Source organism: Perissodus microlepis, chromosome 17 (genome assembly GCF_051167445.1).
Source record: "Perissodus microlepis isolate ML-2025 ecotype Zambia chromosome 17, ASM5116744v1, whole genome shotgun sequence".
Taxonomy (NCBI): Eukaryota; Metazoa; Chordata; class Actinopteri; order Cichliformes; family Cichlidae; genus Perissodus; species Perissodus microlepis.
The window spans coordinates 391,535-410,732 of record NC_140477.1 but is presented as its reverse complement, the minus strand read 5'-3'; the positions used below and the strand labels follow the sequence as shown (position 1 = coordinate 410,732).

General features: G+C 44.0%; 1 protein-coding gene across 4 annotated transcripts in view; it reads right to left on the bottom strand.

Moving 5' to 3' along the window:
* Positions 1–13,071, bottom strand: part of rint1 (RAD50 interactor 1) — a 28,071-nt gene extending 15,000 nt beyond the window's left edge. For 2 of the 4 annotated variants that reach the window (XM_084910771.1, XM_084910770.1), the window contains exons 1-7: positions 12,617–13,071; positions 7,915–8,040; positions 4,685–4,800; positions 3,389–3,562; positions 2,515–2,655; positions 1,577–1,745; positions 130–240 (exon numbers count right to left, since the gene is read on the bottom strand). In XM_084910771.1, coding sequence (XP_084766897.1) covers positions 130–240; positions 1,577–1,745; positions 2,515–2,655; positions 3,389–3,562; positions 4,685–4,800; positions 7,915–8,040; positions 12,617–12,838 — 1,059 coding nt within the window. In that variant the 5' untranslated portion in view covers positions 12,839–13,071. Of the gene's footprint in view, positions 1–129; positions 241–1,576; positions 1,746–2,514; positions 2,656–3,388; positions 3,563–4,684; positions 4,801–4,990; positions 6,656–7,914; positions 8,041–12,616 lie in introns of those variants that run through there. The other 2 variants (XM_084910769.1, XM_084910772.1) reach the window with 2 other exon arrangements.
* Between the last annotated feature and the right edge of the window lie 6,127 nt (positions 13,072–19,198).

The following is a 19,198-nucleotide window of genomic DNA, read 5'->3' as shown; positions in this document are numbered from 1 at the left end:
TAAGCATCGATTATTTCAGTTAGCTGAAACAGTTCTTACTTCAAATATCCTCTTACAGTCCACCTATAGTCACTTTTATGCCCACACTTTAGGAACGAGTGAATTATAGCATAGTAACAGAAAGCATACCTTGGCACTTAGAGTTACCCCTCCTCGGTCCAAGATCGGCTGGATCGTTTCCTCCATGAAGGTGGAGTTATTTCCCATCCACATGAGAACCTGTGTGAGGTACCATTCTGGCTGAAAATACACAAAGAAGTTTATTTTGGATTGTGATGACAGTCACAAAGCTAGTCTCTCTGATACGGCTTGTTCTTGTAGAAAACACAGGACCAAATAACAGCCAAGTTTATGCCGAACATACGATTCTGCAGCCATGACAGAGGGCTCGAGTATTCCTGTTCCAAACAGCACCCAGTTTCTCAGCAGGAGGATGCAACTGCAAAAATACTCTACAGATGACCTGCTAACAATGACGACTGTGACCACAGGAGCAGACAGTTTGAACCATGACAGAAGCACAGACTGCTACCCAGAATCTAACAAACATCCTATAAACTGCACAACAACAACTAAAGCCACTGGTGAGGACGAGGGGATACCCTGGAACATGCAGCTGATCATCATCATCAGCACATGACCCACAGCAGCGTAGTTACACGTGTTACAAAACAACACATAACCTTAGCATACGTACAGTACGATTACTGACATCGCCTCTCACGAGTGACGGCTCAGCTCTGAATACTCAGTGTTAATCCTTTTCAGAATCAGGATACTTTATCAATCCCTAAGCAAACTATGTAGGAGCGAAATTTTCAGCCTCTTCTTGAATCTTTTCGTGAGCTATGCTTTACTCTTGCATGAGACGTCCTGACTGGATTCGAGGCCCCATCGCCCCCCAGCATCAATAACAAGCTGCTTATTGCAGACGTTATGACACTTCACTCGCTGATTAGCACCCGGCCTCGGAGCCAGGGAGCGCTCGATCGCTCAAGGCCGCATTAGGAGGAATTTACTGTGGAGCAGACGGAGCGCACTCGCTCCACGCCTGCCTGTCTGCCTGCAGCGTGTTGTCAAGTGGACGCAGTCTGTGAGCAACTCTAAAGCTTGTGCTGTCGGTCCGTGAAAGAGAGCAAAGTTACAAAGCGTTAAACTGAAAGCGAGAGTTCAAAATAATGAAAAGTGTGCACCGCACCCCCATCTGTGCTTTTGGTGAGGTGCTGTCCACGTGCCCTCCAAGGTTCAGAGGATGGTTTGGATCTATTAATCATCCAGAAATCAAACAGTGGGTCCTTCAGTAACTCATATGTACGCTTATCAACAACTAGGATTTCAATATAAAGCCACAGAAACGTGACTTCCCTGTAACATTGATAATGACAGCTAATGCGATCCCACCTTAAACTGACAGAACAGCAACCCTGTGATCCGGGAGCGCGGCAGCCCTGCATCACGACGCACATCAAACACTTACTTTGTTCCCTCTTGTGTTAATCAGCGTCCAGACTTTGACCATGTTACTGCCAAACGTTTCAGTGGTCAAAGCTGTTTTCAGTGATCTCTGAACTCTCACCTTACTGACAGAGTTGGTCTGCCGGTTCCCATAGAAGTGATATTTGAACCTCTTGTTGAGAGGCAACAACATGATCTGGATGGGCAGACAGAGGGGAGCAGGTTTGGACATCTGGGGAGAGGACAGAGCTTCACTGGAGTCCAAAGTCCTCTGAGACAGCAGATCATCACTGTCAGACAGTTAAAGAGCAACGTGTGTGCAGGGAACATGTTCTGTGTTATTATAAAGACGACGATTGACCAGGCAAGATGACAGCTCTGCACGCATGTGGTGGAACAAACATTCCTGTTCATGTCTCCACGTCTCCTGCAAACCATGTTTAAACTTTCAAACAGTGTCCCCAAAACAAGGGCGTCTGAAATTAAAAGGTCTCTTTGGTTAAAATATAAGCATGGGAATGTATATAATGTTAAGAACTTAGTGTGTGTGTGTGTGTGTTAATAATAGTTAAATTATTTAAATTAAGTCAATTTTAACCTCAAATGAAAACATGTCCGATTAAATTTTTCTTTAACAAAAATGAAGCCAAAATGCACAAAAAACACATAAAACATGCAAAGTAACAGCCAGGTGTTCGTGATCAGGCCACGTGGTCAGAGGGCCCGGTGGCGCCAGTGTCCGGCAGCCTCGCCTCTGTCAGTGCGCCCCAGGGCGGCTGTGGCTACACTGCAGCTGCCATCACCAGTGTGTGAATGTGTGGATGACTGGATGTCGTGTAAAGTGCTTTGGGGTCCTTAGGGACCAAGTAAAGTGCTATACAAATACATTTACCATTAAGTCTGCCCACCTGTAGAAACGCAGAGCATTCAGTTTTTTATTAACAAAACTCCATGAATATGGAGGCTGAAGGGACATTTCCCAACAATTTTAAGTCACAAATGAGAAACATGGCAGACAGTTTCCAGTCATCCTAGGAGTATTTACAAAATCAAGGATACGAGGTCTGCAGGGCGAGGAGCTGCCCGACCAGCAGCTCCAGCTGGCCTTCGGTCTCCTGGCAGCTGGGCGTCGGTGTCAGTGACTGAGTGGGAGGAGAGATGATCGGCCAGTGAAGCTGAGTCAGCAGCTTCTCAAAATCACTGTGAAAGAAGAAAATGGATTTAAGTCACATGTCAGGGGACATCTTTGCTTTTCTGAAGCACATTTATTAACAGCTAGCTCGTTTTAAAGAATCATCAGCAAATTTACAAACGAGCTGAACTGATGATGGAGCGTGTGTCGGATTCATGAATGTGTTTCTGAACTGAAGCAGCCTGGAAACTGCCATCAGGGAGAGGCAGCAGCAGTTCCCTATGTTCTGAAATATGTGGGTCTGATCGCTCCCTCTGATAGCTCCATGCTCTAAATGCACACATTCTGCCTTTGCTGACGCTTATTTAAGCCAAAGAGAGGATCTGTGCCACAGCCAGCTCTGGTTAGTGGCACCTGACTGACGTGTTGCAGGGTTGAGGCATTATTCCTACACAGCTGTGAGTCAGCCACTACGCTTCACTTTAGATAAAGATGCTGTGTGTTTACCTAACACACAGATGCTGCAGCAAAATGCTCTTCTCACTGTATACGCTTAATTATACAAACCATCCCTGCCTTCTTATAATGTCCTGCTCTGATACATTTAGTGCTACACTCTGTTTTGATCCATCCACTCGTGTAAAGTATTACATAATGACAGTTTACCACAAGCCTTAGTTACAGTTTTAGAATATATTTGAATACTTTTGAAAACCCAAATCTTGCGTCCGTGCATTTCAGTCCCAAATCTGTCACCATGTCTTGAGTCTAACAAGGCACAGCAGCTTTGAGGGCTCCCACCTGGTCAGACGGTCCTTCATGATTTTGTGCCAGAAGCTAAGAGTTGCTTGGAGGAAGTTCTGGAGATGAGAACATCTAGACTGGTTTAGTCCATAATCCAGAGCCGCCATGCTATCCACTGCCCTTATGGCTTCCCAGGCACTGCTGGTCATCAGACACTGCTGAACTGTAGCACTGGAACACAAGACTGCACGTCACTGCTTTCATTACACCACAGCAGGCACCGACAGGAGGACCACAGGCCATGAACGAGACTCAGAGAGGTGGGACACTGAGTTAGAGAAAAACATAAGCAATGATGTGCAAATCTCACCCTGGGTCGCCTGAATCAAATGACCATTTCGTTACCAGGCCTCTGGAGAACTTCAAGACATGTTGAGGAGGTCATTTAGCCGTTTAAATCAGCTGTGTTGGATCAAGGACACATCTAAAACCTGCAGGACACCGGCCCTCGAGGCCTGGACTTGGACACCGCTGCCCTGTACCATCAGAGTCTAGATGCATGCTCAATCATCCAGGTAAGTAAATGCCAAAGGTTCTGCTCATCTGGACGTTTTCATTGGGAGAAACGTTTCGTCACGTCTCGAGTCTCAGCTGACTGAAGACGTCTGAAAACATCCAGATGAACAGACTCAACCTTTGGGATTTCCCATCAGTGGCTTGATAAGAGAGTGCTGATAACCAGCCACATGGCCCGTCTCCTCTTTAGTTCAAAGGATGGGGCATCTGTGTTTTGGGGGAAGGATTTCAATTTGTCTGACCTTCACAACAGTTTGCTTCGGTCTATTTTCCACGAGCTCTGGCACAGAGAACGGCACACTGTGCCCCCAACATGCAGGACTGACTTTTGACCCTGCACACAGACTTCTGCAGATTCCCAGAACCTTTCGATGACATTGTTGTCTGCAGATGATCTAATGATCCAACAGTCTCTGCAGTATTGGGTTGTGTTGATGCAGTTCTGAGACACGCTGCCTTCCTTAGACGATCTTTTTACATCCTGTCACGTTACAGACCTGCTGCCACTTAATAACATTCAAACTCGCTCACATTTCCCCGTTTTTGTTGCCCCAGTACCAACTTTAGAGGTTTGCTGCCATCAAATTTAAAATCAGCAGAACTTGGCTCCTTTCCTTCCTTATTTAAACATTTAATAGATCTTCTGCTGTGAATAAAATATAGATTTATGGGACTTACAAATCATTGCACTCTGTTTTTATGTACACAGCATCTGAACTTTAAAAGACGGCATGAAGCTTTGTTTTTTTGATTGCTCATAAACAGAGAGGGTGTTACCTGAGCTCCTCTATGTGTTGAAGGCATCTTAGGTATTTCATGTGTCTCTCTATAAAGTCAACCTGGTTACACGTTTGTTCGAGTTTATCCATCCAAGGCTGGGCATCCTGTAGGTGCTGGAAAAAAGAGAAACAGACATTGAAGACGTCCAGTAGTTCAGTCTAAAACCGTTTGATAGCAACAATGCTGGACAGCAGCAGAGAAGCGTACAAAGATATTAGGGTTTCTATGCTGTACAGATTGGTCACATTTCACATACACACACTTTATTTGTCTGTATTTGTCCTGTGAGCTCGGCTCCTGTACCAGAGGAGGATCTGCCACAGCATCGTATCTGTTCCTAGAACGGCGTTCTTCTGGCCACAGATCTCAGATGTCAGTTTGGAGGTTAACGTATCGGCAACATCGGCACGCCCCTATTAAGATGATGGGTGGTGTTCAAGGGAATCTCCTCTCAGATCTGGACCAGGGCATCCCTGAGCTGGACTGAGGTGAAACGCGTGGTGTCGGATAAAGTCATGAATCCATATCCGTGATGGTTCTCGCTCCTGGTCTTTCGCGGGTTTCTGCTGCCTAAAGTATTCACATGAGCACGTGATCAGTTATCCTCCAAAGATAATCTCCCAGAGGTGTTCTACTGGATTTAGGTCAGGTGAGGATGGGGTGGTACCAACTCCTTCATCCTCCAGGAACTGCCGGCATACTTTCGCCACCAGGCCAGGCATCGTTGTGCACCAGGACCCGCTGCACCAGCGTGGGGTCTGACTGCGGCTCCACAGATATCATCCTCTTACCTGGTGTTCTGCTCCAATCCGATCTCCCGGTCTGGGGTAAAAAGGCTGAATGTGAATGGATATTGTTCTACTTTAGCTACAACACTGCAAATAAAAACATTACTTATTAATATCTGATCAATCGATATGCTGTATGCTGCTGTAAGTGGGCATTAATGCATCAAATATACTGCTGCAAAACAACTAAGTTAACAGGAACACAAGAAAAGCACGACCCAGATTTCACCGGCAGAACACTGCCTGAAGTCATGCTTCCTCCGGTGACTCATTTCCATCCCATAGTGCAGCAGATGGCCCCCTTTTGACTTCAGGACTGCCGTAAATGTCACAGATCCAACAAGGTGGTGGAAGCATTCGTCACAATGATGCTGACATTTCAATATGGCCCAAACAGATTTCCAAGCTGAACATCCATGACGCGCACGGATGTCGCGTTCGAGAAGCCGGTGCGTTGAGGATCGGCATGTAATGTCGCTAAAAGCAGCCATGAAGAGGTTCCACTTTGGTCACAAAGGGGCCGGCGTGGTCACAGCAACACTCAGGTGGACTGTGGCATTTAAACAAAGTATGTTTGGTACTAAGAAGCCCAAAGGTCGTCACACCAGCTTCAGTCTGGTGTTTGCAGGTCGATCTATGACTGATTGGGTTTTACTGTGCATTTTATTATCCAGTTATGCTTTTACTGTACTGGCAGTGTAACTGGGATCATTGGGAAGCGAAGCCCAAACACTACTGGCACTAATGCAGCCCCAAACAATGACAGAGGCCTCACTGAGTTGTATACATGGCTGTATACTCACTGTTGTACCTCATCCACACTAATCACGACAATTTGAAGCAAAAAGCTCGAACTGGGATTCATCGAAGACATGCTGACACGGATGTTCAGCTCTTGTGTCACACATCACACTTTCTCCTATTTTCCTTCCTTAAAAATGTCTTTTTGTTTTTCTTTTCAATTTTATTTCAACATTATCACAACATCGCCTTAGGGTACTTTATATATTTTAAGGTAATGACCCTACAATATTCAACACCCAATGCATCATGGGAATCCCCGGCAGCCTACGTCTATTGCAGCACAACTAAGGGAGGATTCAGGGTCACCTGGTCCAGCCCTAACTATATGCTTTAGCAAAAAGGAAAGTTTGAAGCCTAATCTTGAAAGTAGAGATAGTGTCTGTCTCCTGAATCCAAACTGGAAGCTGGTTCCACAGAAGAGGGGCCTGAAAACTGAAGGCTCTGCCTCCCATTCTACTTTTAAATACTCTAGGAACAACAAGTAGGCCTGCAGAGTGAGAGCGAAGTGCTCTAATAGGGTGATATGGTGCTACAAGTGTCAGCATACTTTATTAATCCCTAAGGAAATTATGTGGGTACAGAAACAGAAACAGACTATTTAACAATACAATACGTTACAGATTTACAAATTCAGGAAATAGCACAATAAATACAAATACCTCAAAAATAAATATCACTACTGCAGACGATCTCCACTGATGCTAGCAGTCGTTAACGAGGACCTGCTTGCTTACCGGAGAGCTGCTTAGCTGACCTTAGCTTCCATCACTGATTACACAACCCCACACAGCATGCTGTGGACTTGGCTGTGAAGAACTCACTCACAGCCACTGAAACACCAACAGATGGGACCGAGAGAATCCTCACTGGTCAGTATCATCAGGCACTGCTAACCTTCTCAGCATCTATGCACCCACCAATGGTTCTCCTGTTTGGGACACTCGAAAACCAAGGTCAGGGACGTCCCTTACTCACGAGCTGCTGTTTGCAGACCATGCAGCATTCATGTCTGCAGCAGTTAGTCAGCCCTTTGTCTGAGGCCTGCAACAAGTTTACCTTAACCTTTAGCCCGAAAAAGACAAGCATCATGGTCCAGGATGCTGACTCCGGTCCATCCTGAGGTGGTAGACACCTTCACCTACCTTCCATCATCTCTAACTTCCTCTCTCTGGAGATAGAAGGACAGCAAAAACTGCAGCTGTCATGGCTGAACACGCGTGGTATATTTGGCACACTCCTCTATGGCACTGAATCCTGGTCCGAGTAAGCCAGCCAGGACAGAAGGCTGAACAACTTCAGCCTCTGATATCTTAGACGTATTGTGGTAAACACCAACGTACTGCAGAGAGTCAGTACTCCAAGTCTGGGTGCACTGCTCAGTCAGAGTCAACTCAGATGGCTGGGCCATGTGCGACGCATGAACCCGGGTCACATCCCCAAGGACATGGGGTATGGCGAGGTGTGCGAGGGCTCACGCTGTCGGACGACCAAAACTCCACTTCCACGTTTGGAAACGTGACATGAAGCTGACGGACATCAACCAAAACACCTGGGAAAGCTCAAGCGGCTCGGAGCGCTGCCATCAAGGAGGGAGTCAAGACAAGAGTACTTTGGCGTCCTTAGTGATGTCACTACCTTGTGCAGCATGTTGAAGGTAAGTTGTTCCCTCTGCAGCAGCGCCTCCAGAGAACACCTGGCGTCCTCGACAGCAGACAGAGCTGCTGAAACTTTAGGAGGCACCAAACTGGACACAGTCAGGACCTGAAAGGCAAAACAGAACTGCTTACATTTCATACTGGAGATTTCAGAGCTTCATGATTGTGTGAACTTTCTACAAACAATAAATTCTATAACTGTATGTAAATGTGCAAGCAGAAGGGGATGACAGCAGTCCTATGGAAAACTAAATATACCGTAAGGGTGTTGTTTGTATTTTAAACGATAAAAACTGGCTGCTTTGTGCACCAGTGACATCATCACACGGCCACATCCATTTATGCTCGCCATCACAAAAAGCGTCACCACTCAGAGAGCAGCGCCACATCAACACCGACAGACGAAGAGGAAAAACGGAAAACCCCAAACGTTACATCTCAGACTTTACAGGCCACAGTTAGCATTTTCCATCCATACGAGGGCGTTCATGAACACGTTTTATCAGAAAAGTCCCAGTTTTTTAATTTCCATTTTCTCCCTTTAACTATACAGACATGTGTAATGGCATTTCAGTGGTGCAGCGTCTCCGTTTAAGAAAATCATCATTAAATTTCTAACATCTATTAAATACAAATAACTATAATAGTAGATATAAATAGAAATAATATGAAAAGACTATGGGAAATACTGAACAGTGTTATAAAACGTGGGGCTGGACAAAAGAACTACAAGTATTTCATTTGTAATGTCCATGAAGAATATGGATGCTGTGACAAACAGTCTCAATGAACTCTTTGTAACTGCTGCACCAAACTCAGCAGAAACAGTCGCTGATCCTGGGAGAGCACAGGACAAACCGGATACACCGATAGACAGAAATCCATATTCTATGTTTCTCACAGCCGTTGGTGAAAATGACGTTTTTGAAACTGTCAAAAATGTAAAAATCAGAAATGTTTGGATTGTAATGATATTGATATGATAGTGGTTATAAGAGTCATTGAGGCTGTTATAAAACCGTTTACATGCATCTGTAATTTATCATTTCAAACTGGTCGATTTCCAGACAGAATGAAAATAGCAAAGGTTATACCTCTATACAAATCTGGAAACAAACACCATTTCACAAACTACAGGCCGGTCTCTTCACCACCTCAATTCTCAAAAATTCTTGAAAAACTGTTTAAAAACCGACTGGAAAAATTTACAGATAAACATAAACTCCTCACTGAGAGTCAGTACGGATTCAGATCAAGCAGATCAACATCATCGGCACTATTAGATTCAATAGAATACATCAGAAATGCCACAGACAAAAAGCAATATGTGGCTGGGTTATTCAGAGACTTGACAGAGGCATTTGACTCTATAGATCCTGATATATTAATAAGAAACCTGGAACGTTATGGTGTCAGAGGGGTAGCTCTAGATTGGGTCCGGAGTTATTTAGGTGACAGGAAGCAGTTTGTGAAATTAAATGGTGGTTGCTCCTTATGTATGCACATTGCTTGTGGTGTACCCCAAGGGTCAGTTTTGGCTCCAAAATTCTTCAACTTGTACATTAATGACATCTGTAAAGTGTCCAAAGTATTAAAAATGGTTCTCTTTGCTGACCATACAAACATTTTTTGCTCTGGTGATGATCTGCAGAATTTATTGGAGGATATGACTAATGAAATGGGGGTAAAAAAAACTTAACTGAGAGCTCACGTAAGATATATTCATTCCAAAGTATCACGAAGCATTGCAACACTAAACAAGGCAAAGCAGGTATTAGACAGAACCCTTCATGTTCTACTGTTCACTGGTTTCACCTTACTTAAGCTACTGTGCAGAGGTCTGAGGCAACAACTGTAAAACTACATTACATTCACTTTGTACTCTTCAAAAAACGCAGTTTGAATCATCCACGCTGCAGGTTACAGGATCGTACAAACTCACTGTTCTCGCAGTCTGAAATATTGAAATCTGCCGATCTAGTGAAATTCCAAACAGCACAAATTCTATTCAAAGCAAAAAACAAGGAACTGCCAGGAAATATTCAGAGTATGTTTGTTTTTAAAGAAGTTATAATTGAAGGGGTTTTTGTAAGTGAAGGTCCGTACTGCAAGAAAAAGCTTCAGTGTTTGTGTGCATGGAGTAAAACTGAGGAACAGTCTGAATATGGAACTGAAGCAACGTCCAAACAGAAAACAGTTCAAAAAGAGTTAAAAATATGATCTTCTCGAACTATAAAGACATGAAAATGTTGAAATTAAGTGAATGTCTGTAGAAAATGTCATGATGTGATATTATAGCATATCGTAAATCCGTTCGCTATTTTATTACAGATTGTATCAGTACGGACGATGACTAAATATTGACTGATAACTTATGGCAAAGGGGTGGGATTAAAGAAGTGTGTACTTCTTCTTACTCCCTTTCAACATGTAAATGAATCAGAATGGTAGCAATACTGAAATGTATTAACTTTTGTATAGTATTTTTTTTCTTTACTAAATGTACCTGTACATTGTTTACATGTTTGAAATAAATTAACAAACAAACAATAATTATTGATACATATTTTAGAATTGTAATACACAATGCCAGAGCGTGCAGGGGTACAATCTGACTTTTACGACCATATTCAATTTTCCCAAAAGGTTGACAACGCTACGTCTAGATAGACAGGTAGGTGTGTGTGTGTGTGTGTGTGTGTGTGTGTGTGACATCAAGACCAGGAAGTTCCTGACCATGCATGGAGGGTTTCACCCCAAGTCCAGCACCCTGAGGCTGTACGCTAAGCACAAGGAAGGAGGCCGGGGACTGGTGAGTGTCAGCACCACAGGATGAGACATCAAACCAGTGCAGGTGGTGAGAGACAGAAGGACTCTGGCCAAAATAACATCTCTGATGGACAGAGTCTCCCACCCCATGCATGCTGAGCTGCAGAGCTCCTTCAGTGAGAGACTGCTGCATCCTCGATGCATGACGGAGCGTTTCCGCAGGTCCTTCCTCCCTGCAGCTGTCACACTGTACAATCAGAACTGCTCCCAACAAACACAGGTTTACATCAATGCTGTAACTTGCACTATTTCATCATCCGATTCACACTATAACCCGAGTTTGCCTCTTATCTGAAATACATTTTATCTGTAAATAAAATGTATTTCATTTTATTTAATGTTAATAACTGTACAGTACTCTGTTTTTGGTAACTACTGTCCTTGATGTAAATATATATATTTTTTAAATTGTGTATGTTTCTGTTCTGTGCGCTGTTTGATGTATGTGTGCCACATTTCCCCTTGTGGCACAATTAAAGGATTATTCTATTCTAAACATCCACGAGTACATCGGGGAGAGGCCACAGCCAACCGTGACCGTCCGTTACAAAAGCAGAGCTAAACTTGGCATCAACAAATGTACAACAAAAGACCTGCATGATGTACAAAACTGTTATTTCTTTGGAAAAATACAGCTCTTGTCCCATTATGATCCACTGCTGTAAGAACTAATAATAATAATAAAGATGATTTTAGGTAGTGCCAGAAAGCACAGACACAGTGTATGGTAGGCTGTCTGAAACAGTGATGTGCTCCTGGTGACTTATTTTCACTGCTGATTAAATGGAGTCAGTAACTTAGTAACAACTAACCAGTTTCTGTCTGGTAAGATGAGACGTGAGCTCAGGTTAAATGAATAAAACAAAAACGTGTTTCTAGTGTCCAAAACAACAACAACTGTTCCTGTAATCACCATTAAAACCTTTACTGGGAAGAAGTTGGTGTGAATCCTTCAAACCACCGCATTAACAAACTCCAACATGAAGAAAAACAACGTTTTTAGTGATATTTAGAGATTTCTGAGGAGAAAATGAAGCTGCTCGCCGGTGTGTTCAAAGCCACCAGACAACAGGGGGTTTAATCCAGCAAGCTATTCAAGTCATTCAAGTCTGTTTTGACAACACTGAGCCTGGAAAGCTGGGAGAAAGAGCCTGAATAGACTCAACACAATCAAAACACTGACTTCTGGCAGTGGCTCATACCAGCGCCCCCCACTGGCTGCCTGGAGGAGTACAGTTTGATTTAAAGCTATAACTGAGCTCAAAACAAGGTTTACACAATCAGTCTTTCTACCATAAATCTAATTTAACTATAAATAAGTGCATAAACTTCACAATAACGCACAAACGTGTTTCTCGAGGACACAGAAATGTGTAAAAATACAGTGTTACAGACGTTTGTTTGTTTACATTTTTAGTTTACTGAGTAAAAAGGAGATGTATAGAAACATGCACCGTCATACTGTTCCCACGCCAGTGTCCACGTAACTGCACCACTACTAATCTCATATGTGGGCCTGTGCACGTTTTTACTGAGCTGTGATTAGGAGACAGATGCTGGCAGCCCACAGCTCATTCAGTGGGCTGTGAGGTCATTGTGCAAATGTCCTGTTTATAAAGCTGCAGTCAGCTGAGACTGAAGACGTCACCTGATGATGACGAAACGTTTCTCCCACGGAAACGTCCAGATGGACACAATCAGCCTTTTGGGAGCAATTACAGGGTTTGTTTGTTTTTAACTGGGAGACTGGGTTGCCACATTTCACACCTGTCACGGTGTTAGTGACACAGCGAGCAGGACCACATCTCACGCATTCTTCGCTGTGTTTCTGTATATATGATGATTTCGTTCACCTGCTCCTTCAGCGTGTTGTTCTGCTCGGTCAGATGTTCCATCAGCTCACCGACGGTCTTCGGGCACATCAGCTCGGTGTCCCTGTCCTCCAGGAAACCCGCCACGAAGTCCTCCGCAGACAAAGCTTCGCGGTGTGGCGCTGCCGTATGAGCAGGCTGTGAGGAACATGTTGTTATTTCACTCTCTGCTCGCTCTGGCGTTCCTGTTACGGCCGCCGCCATCTTTCCTCTCGAATGCAACGACCGCCTTCCTCGGAGGCGCTCGTGAATTGTATTTGTGTTTCCCGCGGGAAGAGGTCACGCGTGGTTACACACATGCCAGGCTTTCATATTACATTTTCCTTTATAGATTGTCTCACATAAAGGGACGTTACCACGCGTGTCTTGCTCTCTTGTAAACTGTAGCCATTGCTGCCGTATGGCCCGTGTTTATTTCACTAACACGAGGAGTACGCTGGAGGAGAAAACAAGCCCACATTTGTCTGAAAACGCCTACGTCACAGATGGCGCCGTCCGCTACACGTCAGCACATTCATTCATGGTACCGGGTCCAGTACAGCTGATTGTAGTATCGATACCAAGTCAATGCAGGACCGATACCAATACTATTGATCTACAGACCTACCTTATGTGGGGGAGCGCGTGACATGACTCATCACAGGTGTGCAAATTCCGAGCACACCTTAATGGCCACTAAATCACTGTGATTCTACAATAATAAATAACACAATGAAAACACACCTTTCGTGTCTGTCTCCAACACACAGCTACGGCTGTTTAAACGTGCTGTTGGCTATAAACAAGACACGAGAAGATTCAGACATTTTTCATACTGGATGTTTGAGGTATGTTTTTTAATTCACAAAAAAATTATAATTCAGTGAATTTAGAAGATAGAAGCAAAGTATCTATCGCACTACTATCGATCCAGTATCAATTCCAGTGTTGTTGTCGATGCTATTAATAATTGGATCAATGTGCCCGCCTCTAATTCATGTATACAGATGTATAGTGCTATTTACCTGAGTACCTGAGCACACAGTTGAGCTGTAGCATAATTTCTGAGTGTGTGCAACCACACTTGCGAGTTTCCATGCATTAGTTAACTATAACTGAATATATGATCGAATGTTATGTTGTCTGTCTGTCAAACTGATCTTCATCTCGATCTTTGTGACCATTCTGTAGAACAGATGTACTCTCTCTCCCTTTCACTTCCTGTCTCTGCCTGTTTTTCATGTTAGCGCTTCTATTTTTCACAAACACACGCACGTGTCTCATTGTCATTTTTGAAGTGGATTGTGAAGACCAATATAGGCTATCTATTAATTTAAACACTGGAATCCAAATAAATATTTTAAAAAATGCAAGGAAAACCATTAGCACTGCAGGTGAGCTATTTGTTAACAGTTGTCACGATTCTCATCACAAATTAGCACTTCTGGTGTAAATATCTCATGAACAAGAGAAAGCCATGCAGGTTCATTGTAATGGAAAACTCAGACTGAATAAAACATAATTCCCAAGTCACAATACATGTCATCCACAGCAGTATATTCAATTCAATTTATTTACACAGCGCCAAATCACAACAACAGTCACCTCAAGGTGCTTTATGTTGTACAGTAGACCCTATAATAATACATACAGAGAAAAACCCAACAATCATATGACCCCCTATGAGCAAGCACTTTGGCGACAGTGGGAATGATATGCTGTGTGCAGGCAGTTGAAGAGGACCCAAAACGCTGGACTCAAAACTGCACTTTATTGCAGCCTTGGGAGAAATATAAAACAATAACAAACTAAACTGGGAAATCCAAGAATATAACTCATGAGAAAACACACAGCACGAGAGGGGAACCGACGTTAACGACGCGACAACAAGAGCTAACTGACAGGGACTAAAATACACTGGCAGGCACATGAGGAAACGAGGAACAGGTGGGCACACAGCTGGGACTCATGGACATAACGAGACACAGACCTACAAAGTAAAACAGGAAACACACAGATTATTTTACAACACAAAACTCAGGGACCCGAACGAGCACAGAGGGAAGACACAGGTAAGGATAATAAACACGACAACCAAACCCAAGGAACTAATACAAAATCAGAATAAAGTAGAAAATAATAATAATAAACTCAAAGCGCTGGGTCACCGATCCAGGACCATGACAGGGAAGGAAAAACTCCCTTTTAACAGGAAGAACCTTCAGCAGCATAACTGAGGGAGGATTCAGGGTCACCTGGTCCAGCCCTAACTATATGCTTTAGCAAAAAGGAAAGTTTGAAGCCTAATCTTGAAAGTAGAGATAGTGTCTGTCTCCTGAATCCAAACTGGAAGCTGGTTCCACAGAAGAGGGGCCTGAAAACTGAAGGCTCTGCCTCCCATTCTACTTTTAAATACTCTAGGAACAACAAGTAGGCCTGCAGTGTGAGAGCGAAGTGCTCTAATAGGGTGATATGGTACTACAAGGTCATTAAGATAAGATGGGGCCTGATTATTTAAGACCTTGTATGTGAGGAGCAGGATTTTGAATTCTGGATTTAACAGGAAGCCAATGAAATGAAATGGAAGAAAGCAGTCTTACATATTTGTTTAATATGTGCGTTGAAGGACATGTCCTGGTCAAAAATGACTCCAAGGTTCCTCACAGTGTTACTGGAGGCCAAGGTAATGCCATCCAGAGTAAGAATCTGCTTAGATACCATATTTCTAAGATCTTCAGGGCCGAGTACAATAACCTCAGTTTGATCTGAATTAAGAAGCAGAAAGTTAGCGGCCATCCAGGTCTTTGTCTTTAAGACATTCCTGCAGTTTAACTCATTGATGTGTGTTATCTGGCTTCATGGACAGATAGAGCTGGGTGTCATCTGCATAGCAGTGAAAATGAAATGTACAGTGGCTTGCAAAAGTATTCGGCCCCCTTGAACTTTTCCACATTTTATCACATTACAGCCACAAACACGAATCAATTTTATTGGAATTCCAGGTGAAAGACCAACACAAAGTGGTGAACACAAGAGAAGTGGAACGAAAATCATACATGATTCCAAACATTTTTTACAAATAAATAACTGCAAAGTGGGGTAATACGAGCAGCAGAGTTCTGGACCTGTTGGAGCTTGTGGATGGATTTTTGAGTAAGACCAAAAAGAAGTGAATCACAGTAATCGATCCAGGAAGTAACAAGGCTGTGGACAAGAATGGCAGCGACATGTGGGGTGAGAAAAGGACGGAGACGATTAATGTTGCGCAACTGAAAATATGCAGACCGAGTGACATTATTGATGTGTGAATTGAAAGATAAAGTACTGTCGAGGATGACACCCAAGCTTTTCACAGAGGAAGAAACGAAGAAGTCATTATTGGAATGCACACACTTAAAAGGGGGGCCACTAAATGATGCATGTATCATCAGGACACCCTAGGTTTCAGGTTGAGGATCAATATTATCACATCTGCAGCCACATGTTCTGGACACTTGGGTGAAGAAAGGAGCTGGAAGTGCCTGGCAGGGGCCTGGTTCCACAGAGCCCAGACAGCGGCTGATGTGGTGATTTGGCCTTGTTTAAACAAACAAAATTGAATTGTATGACGTTCCACACCTCCATTGTTGAGGGCGCTGCACAGAGCTGCAGCTGCAAGGCTCTTGGTCTCTGTCGTACCTGAACCAGATGGTGGACACTGGGGGTGAAGGGAGCCATCAAGCTGGTCAAACTGGTTAGCCTGTGGGAAGGCAGCTGACGGATACCACTGTCGTGTTTAGTGCTGTGGCAGACAGGATGAAGGACCCAAATGCAGGACTCGTGAACGCAAAAGTAAACTCAAGGAGGCAGCTTTGTTGCTGCACATGCAAAACCAAAAACTAAAGACTACAGACCGAAAACTAGAGACTGGGAACAAAACTAGAGGAAACACACAGTAACACAAGGAGGATGAGGACCGCAGGAGAACGCACAGCAACATGGGGTAATGACGTGACAATGGGCAGAGGAAAACACAGGGCTTAAATACACCGTGGGATGATGAGTGTGACACAGGAGGTGAGCACAGCTGGGAGTAATCACACATAACGAGACTGGCAGGAAGCACAACTGAAGACACTAACATAGGACACAAGACTGTCAAAGTAAAACACAAAACAAGAGACAGTCACAAAGACACAGGCTTGACACTGAGACATGGAGACATGACTGACTGGGGAGACACAGGAGATGCAAGAACATAGAGACTGGGGTGACTAGACGTGAAACGTGGAACACGGGAAGGCATAGTAACACCTAAAGACTAGAAGCTGACGTTTCTATTAAAAACACAGTTGTAAATATACAAGGTGTGTGAACTCTCACTATGCAGTCATCAGACCTGGAACTCTTATCCACACCAGAGGGCACGTAGGCCACATATGCACATAGTGCAGGCCTGCTTCTTAACTGCCTCAAACAGTGTGTCTGCCCAGACAAACAAAGTGAATATTACGTTGACCAACATGTTCCCGTAGCAGAAGTAGCTAATGATGACATAACTGGACAAACTTGCAGAGACACTTTTGCTTTGCTTTACTTTTTATTTGTGTCGAATGATACACAACTAATTGACATCAGTGTTATTTTGCTATTTACAGTACTGTATTATTTATTTTATTTTTGGCATAAAACATTATTCAGTGACCTAATAAATTTTGTCACAATGCAAAAACAATTCAATTACTTCACAAGTACGATCTCAGAAAGACATTGAATCAGTGTGGATTGATTTAAACCAGGTAAGGAAATCCAAAGAAGTCGATTCTGTTCATCTGGACGTCGAGTTCCCAGCGGGAGAAACGTTTTGTTACTCACCCAAGTGACTTCTGCAGCTGACTGCAGGCTTCCCCAGTCTAAACAACACATTTGCATATTGACTGAAACTAGCACCACTGATTAACGATGGGCTGTGAGCTCAGTTTCATGATAACTTTCCTGCTGTGGAAGCAACTGTGAAAACAGAGCAACTGCGAATAAAAGTTTCAGCCTGTCTCAGCAATGCAAAGCCCCCAGCACCCAACATCAGTATAGAGGAAGGCACTAACATCGCTTAGTAACAACATTATCATCAGGATGACCCCAACCTCAGCAACAGGACCGCTCTCAGCATCAACCAAGTGTGTTTGAACTGTGTCTCATTCCACCTACTTCACATACAAGGGTCAGTACTACAGACAGAAACATGGGTGTGCCGTGGGCTGCCCAGTTTCACCCATCGTGGCCAATTTGTACATGGAAGAAGTGGAAAAGAGGGCTTTGCTAAACACCCTGGAACACCACCAAGCCATTGGTTCAGGTATGTGGATGACACCTGGGTGAAAATCGCATAGGATCAGTATTTAAGTTTTGACTCTCATCATCCACTGGAGCACAAACTGAGTGTAATCAGGACGCTCCAACACAGAGCGAACACCATCCCCACAGCCACAGCAGCCAGGGAGGCAGAAGAACATCAGGAAGGCCCTGAGTAAATGTGGTTATCCCAGCTGGACTTTTGTCAAAGCTGGGAAGGCTCCTAAAGAAAGCTCCAGCCGATCCAGGAGAGAAGGACAACCGCTGCCTAAGTGAAAACTGTACATGTACATGTCAGGAGTATCGGAACAGCTGAGACACATTTTCTAAACACCGGGTCTCTGTGGCTTTTAAACACCAAAACACACTGAAACAAAAGCTGGTCGACCCCAAGGATCCCCGACACAAACGATTTATGCATGATTTATACATCATGAAAACCAAACAACCTCTGGCGCAGCAGATGGCACAGACAGCAGGGCTAACTCTTTAGGCCAGGACTCCAACCTCACATTCCCTTGTTAATCATTGGTGCTAGTTTTGTTATTTAAATGTCCTGTTTATAAGATTGGGGAAACCTGCAGTCAGCTGAGACTGAAGAAGTCACCTGGATGAGTGACGAAACGTTTCTCCCACTGAAAACATCCCGATGAACAAAATCAACTTTCTGGGAACGTAGTCTTAGTCGTCAACTCCCTGCTGCTGGCCGCGGAGGATTACCGCTCAGTCGCAGAAGAAGTGGTTCGCATTCTCCTACTAGGAGCTCCGGCATTCAGGCGATAGTTCCTGACTCACTGACGGCGTCTCCCGTGCCCCCACTGATCGCAGCACTGCGATGGTACATGTTTTTACCATCAGTGTGACAGCGCCGTGCCGCCTTTGCAGTTTTAAGGCCCAGGGAAACGAGCCCGCCAGCGCTCTGTAGTGACCGTGACCGCTGGCGATAAGGAAAGGCTGCTCTTCATAGAGGACTCACGCTCGGGGAGACGTTTTCTGCTTGACTCTGGCTCCCTGAAGAGTCTCGGGAACTCTCATGTCTCCTTTGCATACCTCCACATTGGTGTATTATTTCATCTTAAAAAAATGGGAGATTTCCCGCGTACCACCAGAGAGAGCCCAAGTACCACTAGTGATACACATACCACAGTTTGAGAAAGACTGTAATAGGACATTAAAAAATTCAGATGTTTAAGCTCAGACTTTTTCCTCATTGCTCAGTTGAAACGAGAGCAATAAAAGGCTGGAAAAGTAAGT